This window comes from Delphinapterus leucas, chromosome 13 (genome assembly GCF_059928025.1).
Source record: "Delphinapterus leucas isolate spDelLeu-1000000601 "Yukka" chromosome 13, BTC_Dleu_Yukka2, whole genome shotgun sequence".
NCBI classification, from domain to species: Eukaryota; Metazoa; Chordata; class Mammalia; order Artiodactyla; family Monodontidae; genus Delphinapterus; species Delphinapterus leucas.
In genome coordinates, this window is record NC_143141.1 from 33,133,654 (window position 1) to 33,143,206 (window position 9,553).

The window sequence follows — 9,553 nt, forward strand, 5'->3', positions numbered from 1 at the left end:
TTTTTTAGCTTTATTCAGTTACAATTTTAAAATATTTATTAGAGTGATACCTGAGGCTAAAGCTGGCTGGGAAAGAAAGCCTTTGACAAAATGTATTTAGTTAACAGGTTTCCATCTGTTCAGCCAGTGTCCACACAGGTGTAATATATTGCCTCATGTAAATATTGCATGGCCCATTTATGCCTTGGTTCAGTGTTTCTGTGTTGTCTGCGTGTCTGGTTTGTTTCTGGCATGTGCATGTGGCTATACCAACGGAGTAATTTGGGCAAAGTCAACGCAGCAAGTCATGAAACTCGTACTTGAACCCAGACCTTCCAACCTGAAAGCTCATATAGTTGCATATGTGGCACTGGACACATCCGCCTTTGTTGATTGTTGAATTCTGAACTCCTAGAATGGTGCTTGGCACATGGAAGGCATTTCACAAGTATTTATTAAGCAAATGAGTGATTATTAGAATAGCCTTGTGTTCTGATTCCGTCCAATGTTAGTTTCATTACAGGCCTGCCTCTGAGAGCTGTCTGCTAAGAGCATGTACTCTTAGCAACATGACGGTGCTTATGGAAGAGATGACTCTGCCTTATAGTGATTACTCATTTATTTTCTTAATTGCGATACAGTCCGTAGCCATTCTTTCTCTTACTATGTTTGAAATTTTATGCTTCAAGTCTACTATAGATGGTAGTGAAGGATGCTAGGGGGTTCTGAGATCCTGATTTGTCTTATCAGTCTGATGAATTACTGGGGTGGGGGTTTGGATATTTTACAGCTTTTAGATCTCTTCCTCCAGTGGGATTGGTCAACCTACCTTGCTGACTATGGTCAGCCCACCTGCAAGTACCTCCGGGTAAACCCTGTGACAGCTCTGACCCTGCTTGAGAAGTGAGTACCCATCCAGTGGTCTGTGTTGGGGGGTGGGGAAATGGGGATGGCGGGTTGGTATAGAGGATAATTTTCTCTTTGCCAATACCTTGAAAAGACCGCAAAGAGGCCCCATTCTTAAAGTCTCCATAGGTGCTTTTAGCAGTCTCCATCATTGGATTTGGCAGGCCAGTCTTCCTCTTGTGGCCTCTTAATTCCTGAGCCTTGACAAGCTAGGGCAAGTATGGGTCAATTGGCCTCTGACATTACCTCAGAGCTTACCTAGAGATGACGAGAGGAGAAAGGAAGATGCCTTAGTTTGGGGCTCAGTTCAGCCTGGTGAACAGAGTGAGCCTGGCCCCAGCCATCTGGAGTATGATGATGGATAGAGGACAGCCCCACAGAACAGATGGCTTCTGGTTCCTAGCAGAGAAGCTCCTGAAATTACTGAAACCTTCACCTGCCCCTCCAAGCCCCGCCTCTGCCAGACTGAGCTTTACTGTGCTGACTGTCCCAAGAAAGCTGTGTTGGAGGTGCCTAATTCTTGCCTTAGGCAGTCACTGGCCCGCAGAAGTCCTGCTACAGGGCTGTAGCATCTCTGACGGAGAGATGCTTCCACTGAGATTGAGTTAGCCACGTCCGGAGCATCTCACTAACCAATAAGTCACCCAGATGCTGGAATCTGCTATTCATTGTAGCCTGGCTCTGGCTTTAGCTTACCTAGTTGAGAGCTGGCAGACCAGAGACTAAGACCCATGTAAAAGGGAAGCTTTTTCTTGTCATCAAACTAGGTAACAGCTGGCTTCTTAGCAGCTTCCTAGGAGAGTGCCTTGCATCTCGACAGTGTAGCAAGTCTACGTATATAGCCAGCCAAGCAGGTCTCAAATCCTAGCAAGGCAAGGATCAGAGTCCAGGAGGCCAGAGTAGAGCCTTAGACAGAAGCAGAGGCTGAGGTGTACCTTCCTACTGTGCAATATAACAGGGGAGAGAAGGGGAGGGGCAGAGGTGTGTGTTTGGAGCCAAGAAACCAAGAGCCCAGAGTTGACTTTCTCCAGATCAAGACAGAGACTGATGTTTCCATTTTGACTTTGTTTCCCATGGTTCTCTCTCCCAATGACCTTCTTCCCTAGGATATCTAGAGAGTAAGTATATTATTCACTTGGGCCTTTTCCATCGCTTTGAGGCAAGTCCTTCCGGTCTCCTCATTGACACTAATGACTACACTAATATCCCTACCCTGTGAGTTGTCCCCACCCTGACATACTAATCTACTAAACCAGCCTGGTGCCAACTGGCTGGCCGCCTCCTCTCTCCTTGGTCCTTAGAGTGACCCTTGGCTTACCAGTTCCTTTGGGGCTGGGAGTGGTAACAGGGATTTTCCCCCATCGGTGCCAGATGAAGGGTTGTTCCCAGCCACCTTCCTGGCACACACAATACCCTTGCTAGTCCAGGGCCTAACCCTGACTAGCCCTGGCAATTCAGCACTGACACACGGGAGCTCCTCAGCAGTCTCCCCTCCCTCCCAGTGGTGAGGCCCATGGCTTTAAGATCTCCTGTCGAAGACTCTTTATTAGAGGCAAGGCCTCATCCCAGAGTTCTCAGTACCCGGCTGAAATGGCTTTTGAGTTGGTGCTTAGATGTCATATTCATTATGTGTCTAAATGGGCTCTAGGATTCCCTTTGGCCCGTTGCCTCTCCACCGTTCTTTACTCCTCTGTTCCTGAGAATCTCTAGATCCAAGAAGTACTGGCTCATCTACTTCCTGTGGATCAACAATAGGCTAAAATAATCAGCCTCTCGGGAGCATTCTGGAGGCCTAGCCAGTAATAAAGCCATGTGCTTGGCCCGAGCGATCAGCAGGGTTTAAAACCTCCCTTCCAAACACAGCAGGGCCAAAGGCCACCCAGGTCACTAAAATCTGTATTTCCCAGCCTCATAGGAATCAATCCCTTTACCTGACCCATTCCTGCTTTCCCCTTGACACTCTCTCCTTTTCAACCTGACACTTCTTAGCAGGGTGAGACATGGAAAGACCCAAAGACCTGATGAGGACATTTCAGGAAAGAGAAGAGGGCCCTGTTCACTGAGAGGTGGCCATAGCCAAAGTAGATCCAGATCCTAGGCTTACAGAATGCAGTGGGGCGTGGGGAGGGCTCTCCTCTGGTTTTAGAGCGTTCCAGGGTACAAACCAGCATGCCACCATCAGCCCTCAGGGCACTTGAGTTTCTCTTTCAAGTAATCCCAACTCCAGGTCTTAATGGCTAAAACATCCTGGCCTCTGGGGCCTAGAGACCACCCTCTTTTTCCCTCTCTCCTCCCTTACTTCTGGAACCTCCCTATGGGAGCTGAAAGCCAGCTCTGGCTGCCTATCTCTGGGCTGCTCTGAGGAGTCATGAAACTAATGATCACATAGGATGTTAAATTAAATGTCTTATAAAGGTAGGAAGTGTTTTTATTCCCTTATTGTTTCTTTCTGTTTTGCTTTGTGTTGGTTTTATTTAGATTTATAGTATATCCAGAAAAGGTAAAGGAGCTGTTCTCTGGGATAAATAATCCTAAATCAAGCCAGTCCCACAAACATAATTGTGCAGTTAATGTTTAAGGGACCAAATACCATAATCATCATAGCCTTGGGGACCTTTGTGCTTTCTTTACAACCTAAACCTCTAAACCTCTGTCATCTCTCCTTCTTCCTCCCGTCCAAGCACAGGCCTCCACACGTGGGTGGTCGTACCTTATTCACAGTGTCTAAGCATGCTTGATGAGTAATTCCAGGCTGACGGCCCTAAAGCTTAGGTCAGAGAGAGAAGTCTCAATTCGTTTGTGGCTGTCACTGTCAGCCAGAGCCATAAAGCAATGGTGCTCATTAGAACCTCCCTACCATATGGATATAAATGTCCTTATGGGCTCTCTGGCCTTTTGACTGGCCTCTAGTCTGTCCCTCTGCACATGGCCACCCCACAGAAAAAAAAACATGGGCCAGGATTGGCCAAAGGCCCTGGGAAGTCTGCCTGAGAGCAGTTTACTCCCCAGTGCCAGGCTCCTTCCGTCCCCTCTCCTAGCCTATCTCCGTGAAGGCCAGGGGACTGTGAAGTCAGAGCTGGCCAAGTTCCTGGGGGACGGTGGTGAGGAACCGCCTAGCCTGACCCCGAGGAGAAATGAGTCTGGGCAGTGTCCTTCATTCTCTACCACTAGAACTATCCGTGGGCTGGAGGTCCAGTGTGCAGAGGCTGGGGCCAGAGTTAACAATCACCAACAGATGTCAGGGGCTGTGGGCCCTTTTTGGGGAATAACAGATTCCTGGGATCTGTCACAATGGCTTAGTCGGGCTTGGGGGCTGCTCTGGCGACCTCAGCCTGGCCTTGACTTTCTCCATCCATGCTTCCCAGTTAGGTCTCTCCATCTCATGGAACTGGTGGCCAGAACTGCCCATGGTTTGTGCTCTAGGAATATTCCGTCCCTGGAGTTTTAGCATGAGCCAGTTAGAAAGTTTTCCCAAGGTCAAGATCTGAAGACATAGCAGCCGTTGAGAACTTAGGGGCTTGTCTTGCCTAAAGCCCCGGTTGGCTCAGTCTTTTGGCGCCTGCTTTCCTCAGCACCATGCCCTCTTACCACCTCACTGCCCCTGGGCCCCTACCCCGAGGCAAAGGAAAAGAGATCAGTCAAGCCCTTGGTTTTGTTAGCGGTAGGATAGACTAACCAGGTAGAGCAGGAAATGCACAGTGGCTTTCAGTTACTCATGTTCTTTTGGAATTGCTAGTTAAGAGCATCGTTCTGCTTTACCTTTCAAATACCAGCTGTAAGGTCCCAGCAGGATTTAGTAGGTTTATGAGGTGATGAGAAGACCTTAGACATTCTCTAAGGTCTGTTGACCGTCAGGGCTGCAGCAGGTGCCAGATACCTACAACAGAGGCATACCTGGGCGTAGAAGGGAAGGAAGTAGGTAGGGTGGGTATGGATGAGGAGGCAATTGGCCTTGGCCGGCTCTTGACTGTTCTCCAAAGGTGACTGAAGTGGGGAGGCCTTTGGGTGCCAGGAGGGCAGCGTCGTGAATAGTAGTAGGTGAGTATGCGCCTGTCAGTGGAAGTGCTCTGGACTCTCTCAACTCCGGGTGGTGGTTCAGACACACTAGCCACCATTGCTGCCTCAAACACTTTGCTCTCTTTCTTCCCTTCTCTGTTTAGGATGAAGGACACTAGCCGCAAGAACAACATGTTTGCACAATTTCGGAAAAATGAGCGGGACAAGCAGAAATTGATTGACACTGTGGCCAAGCAGCTCCGGGGACTCATCAGCCAGCACTCATGAAGGCGGGCCTCACCCACAGAGGCCACTGGCTGCAGCCCCAGAGTCCGGACCCCAGCACTGGCTGGCCCTGCATTTGTGCATTCTTCTTCAAAGAGAGCAAATGTATTTTTTTAATAACCTGTGTACAGTATTCGCATGACCTTTCCCTATAGCGAAAGAGGCACGAGGGTAAGCAAGTCCACGAGCTGTTGCTAGGCTGGGCTTCAGGGGAAGTCACACTACATACACTGTCTGTATTTTCCTAGAGATGGCGGTGTCATCGGTCCAGTATGATAAACCACCTTTCATCCGTGGCTCTAGAGCTTAGATCTGGGGCTCAGAAACTACACAAACAAAATGGGTACTTGGCACTGGGAGGTAAGGTGAGTAGGCCGAAGGATAATAAAGTACATCCTGTTCACTCCTTGGTGCCCCATTCACCGTGTAGGTGAGGCCGATTCTTCTTGATGCAAGGAAAGGGCCTGGAAAACATTACTACTTAGTCTATCAAAGACCAGCACACAGTTCTGGAGGTTCATCTCTTCAGTCCACTGACTTTCACTGACCGGTGAACAAGCGTGCTGTGTGGCAAGATGACGGCTTTGCTCCAGTCCCCCCAAGGATGGCATTTTTTAGCCTAGATCTGACCCAATGCTTTTACTTCTAAGTTTTCTGGGGCCCGGTAGAGCTGAGTATGCAGTGGGAAGAGTTGGACCTCATGACTAACTATAGGCTGCCCCACACCAGGAGGAGATCTTGAAAGCCAGTGCAGATGGAATCAGAGCCCCAGCCCTTCCCCATTCCTCTCATTGCCTTCTTTCAGGGTCAGGGTACTTGGTTCAGGGCATAGGTCAACAGTTATTCCATAGACAGAGTCTCAGACTTGGCCTCTTCCAGCAGTGTCATTGGGATAGTAGGATTCCAGAAGCCTGAAAATGGCCCTTACTTTACCCTTAGGTAAAACCTTGGAATCATTCCTTTGTGTTTTAAAGCCAACTTTCTGGCCACCATCTTTAAAGGAAATGTCATCAACTCTGTACTGTGGGGACAGCTATAGCTGGACTGGATGCCTTTAGGGATGGAACCACTGTCACCGTGAAGTAGAGCGGGTCAGCCATGGCTAGTGGTTTGTTACCCATGGCACAGCTGTCCCTCACTAAGTCATATACTGGATAAGCTTTTCTTGCTCTAGCCCAAAGCTTCCATCCCCTTTTGAGATCCCCATAGCTATCTTTTGGCTTCGTCTGAGAAGGATTGCCTGTAATCCTATCCCTCAAGCTCTGGCGTTTGCAAAGGAGCCTGGACCAGCTAGCTTGGAGGCTGTGTCCTCTGTCCCAAATGGGCTCCCGAGACTTAATGCAAGGGCTTCACTATGAGGTCAGGCAGAGGAATCTGCCCTTTAAGACACTTCAGGAAGATGCTACTAAGGCTACTGGCAAGAGTATAATTGTGCATCACGAAACAACAACAAATAAGCCACACGGTCATTTCCAGCTTGGGTTAGTGGAAGGAAAGACTCATCCGACAGAATTCTTCACTCCCTTTGTCAGCTGCTGAGTTGCTTCTAGGGAAGGCAGTGCTTCCTTTTTCACACACCCCCACCAAATATTGTATCACGACTTAAAAACCATGAGGAAGAAAATATGCACACCGACAGGCAGGCTTCCTCAAAGCTGGAGACCAGGCTGCGTGTGGGCTCTGCAGAAGCCTTCTGAGGCTCATCCTAGGGACTAGGCAGTTTGCCCAGGTCTTAGAATGAGGCTCAGAGATGAGTGCTGCCACCCAGAACTTCCATAGCCAAGGAAACGCAGGGGTCCGTGGGAATGAGACCCAAAATACCATCTCTCAGGCTCTGGACTTTATTAGAAAAGAACGAGAAATGACCACACTAATCCCATTGCTTCAGAAGGGCCCCAAGCACCCTCCTTCACTAGATGCCAGTTTACAGCAAGATCTCTTCCGCTTTGCGTGCTGAGGCTTTGAAGTGGAATGGAGAGAACCTTAAGCATATCACAATATTTTTCAACTGTTATCATTGCTGGCCTGGTCTCAAACCTGTACCCTGGGGCTTCCCTGGTGGCACAGTGGTTGCGAGTCCGCCTGCCGATACAGGAGACGCGGGTTCGTGCCCCGGTCCGGGAAGATCCCACATGCCGCGGAGCGGCTGGGCCCGTGAGCCATGGCCACTGAGCCTGCGCATCTGGAGCCTGTGCTCCGCAACGGGAGAGGCCACAACAGTGAGAGGCCCGCGTACCGCAAAAAAAAAAAAAAAAAAAAAAAAAAAAAAAAAAAAAAAAAAACCTGCACCCTGGAGAAACAGTGCTATAGAAGAGAAAGTGAACAGGGTGGAGGAACGGGGGTTACTCTGCCCCTTGCACACAGAGGTCCCTCTACAGATAACGCTTATTCAAGCCCAAGACTCATAGGGTGGATCCTTTGCTAGATCCCTTCTTCCCTCTCGGTCTGCCTCAGCCTTCCGTAACGAAACCAACATGCAGCTACTGAGTTGTCTGTGGGGACACACTCTTGGTGAGCAGAGAAAGGTAAAAAAACAGAGACCAGCAATGTCCAAGCTGTTTGAATTGGTGAAGTAGGAGTTTTCAGTTTTGTCTATAGGCCTCTAGCTGCGCCAGCCCTTGTGAGGACTTGTGCAAAGCATGGGTGTCCATGCCCTTCAGACTCCTGACATCTGGGCTCAAATGCCCAGAGGTGTAGAAGTGCCCTGGAGGCCTCAGTAAGACGCAAGAACATGGGTGCCTGGAGGTCTTTCCGTCTTCTAGTTGGCTGAGTTCTTGGGAAAACCAGGTCCATATTCCTGAAGGGACAGTCAGGTTCAGGACCCTAGTGGGTTTCAGTAGTACTTTAGGCAGCTGGTACAGTTTTAACGTATCTCATAGCAAAATCACTTTCAGTAGACTGTAAATGAAGCTCTTGGGGATGGGGAAGAACAGGACCTGGAAATTGGAAACAACAGAGAGTCCCCACTGGTAAAGGGAATATACAGGCTTACAGGGAGAAGTCCCCAGTATTTTCATTGTCTCCCAGGCCTCCAAGTCAGCCTGCACACTTGACAAGTTCTTGCTCAGCAAATCCCAGGCCCAGGGCCCTTTATCCCCAAGATTGGCATTGCCCATGACTCTCCCCATGAGGCCTCCGAGCACACTCCCTGGGGCCTGCCGCAGAAATCCCCCTCACCGTAGCCTCGCTTCTCCCAAGACTCTGCACCTGGCTGCTTCCATTGCCTCTTGTGTTTTTCTTTCTTTTGCCTGAGTTTGCAGTTACTTTTCACTAATGTGTTGGAAATGGCCTTTTTATTTTGCACATTTATGGGGGATATTTAGGAAAGTCCATTTTTAACTCTAAAGGGAACTTTTTTCTTTAAAACCAGTAAGCTACTGATACAGATGGGCCTCAAGGTTAGTAGAAAACCTCTTATGTGGAAAGAGCATGTTTATTCCTCCTGTACGTTTTCCTCTTTTAACTGCTATTAAATAAGACAGCCTACGTACCTGTTCAAAAGCCACAGTGTCGTCTCACGGTGTTTTGTTCTCCCGCCCCTTTTGCACACTGCAGCCATGGTTGGTGGTCGGGATGATGGCCATTGCACCCCTTGAGCTGAACTGAGGACTAGAGCAGGCAGAAGCCTGGAGGGGAGGAGAAAGCCTGCCTGCCAGACAAGGCAAGGAGTCGAATTGTGGCCTTGGAAACATTCCAAATTACTGGGCCAGGCTTTCCTGTCTCTACAGTTAACACTGGCATCGTCATCGTCATCAAGAGGAATAACCCTTGACATGCCTGGTTTGTGGGGAGCACCAGGCTAGGTAACTGGGGGCTCAGTGTGTGTTGAACACCAGCCCTGCCATGGAAAGGCTCCTGGGTAAGATGGGGCCAGGAGGGATTATCTAGAGGAAGGAGCGAAATGAGCCCGCCTTAGAGCTCGGTGGCAGGGAGGGACAGGCATCACGGTCTGGTGTAGGAACGGGTCTGGTCAGGGAAGACAGCACAGGGAAATCAGGATGTTCATTAGCTGGGCCTTGAAGGAATTAAATTCAATATGGTGCCGACCACATTAGAGTGAAAAGTTGGCACAAGTCTGGTGTACACTGGGAGGAGAGTGGGGACCTGGTAGGCATATCTGAAACCATGGTGAGTAAGGCCCGAAATGTCTGTGTAACAACACCCAGCCTTCTTGGCCCCGAGGCTGGCATGGAAGCCATGGGAATAGGCTGGAGAGAGTTTCTTCAGTTATTAACAAGTCTGACTACTGCAACTGGGCTTTGGTGCCTGAGAGACCTGGGCTTCACTTCCTGCTGTGCCACTTACTAGCTGGCTGACTTTGAACAATTAACTCCCTAAATCTCATAATCCTCAGTGAAAGCAGAACCTAGTGCCTAATTTACAGGCT

The 9,553-nt window shown here is 49.3% G+C and overlaps 1 protein-coding gene across 17 annotated transcripts in view; it reads left to right on the plus strand.

The window, feature by feature from the left end:
- Positions 1-8,671, plus strand: part of EXOC6B (exocyst complex component 6B) — a 703,642-nt gene extending 694,971 nt beyond the window's left edge. For all 17 annotated transcript variants that reach the window (XM_089922288.1, XM_089922290.1, XM_022561258.2 and 14 more), the window contains 2 exons: positions 770-882; positions 5,046-8,671. In XM_089922288.1, coding sequence (XP_089778414.1) covers positions 770-882; positions 5,046-5,169 — 237 coding nt within the window. In that variant the 3' untranslated portion in view covers positions 5,170-8,671. The remainder of the gene's footprint in view (positions 1-769; positions 883-5,045) is intronic.
- Positions 8,672-9,553: the final 882 nt, after the last annotated feature.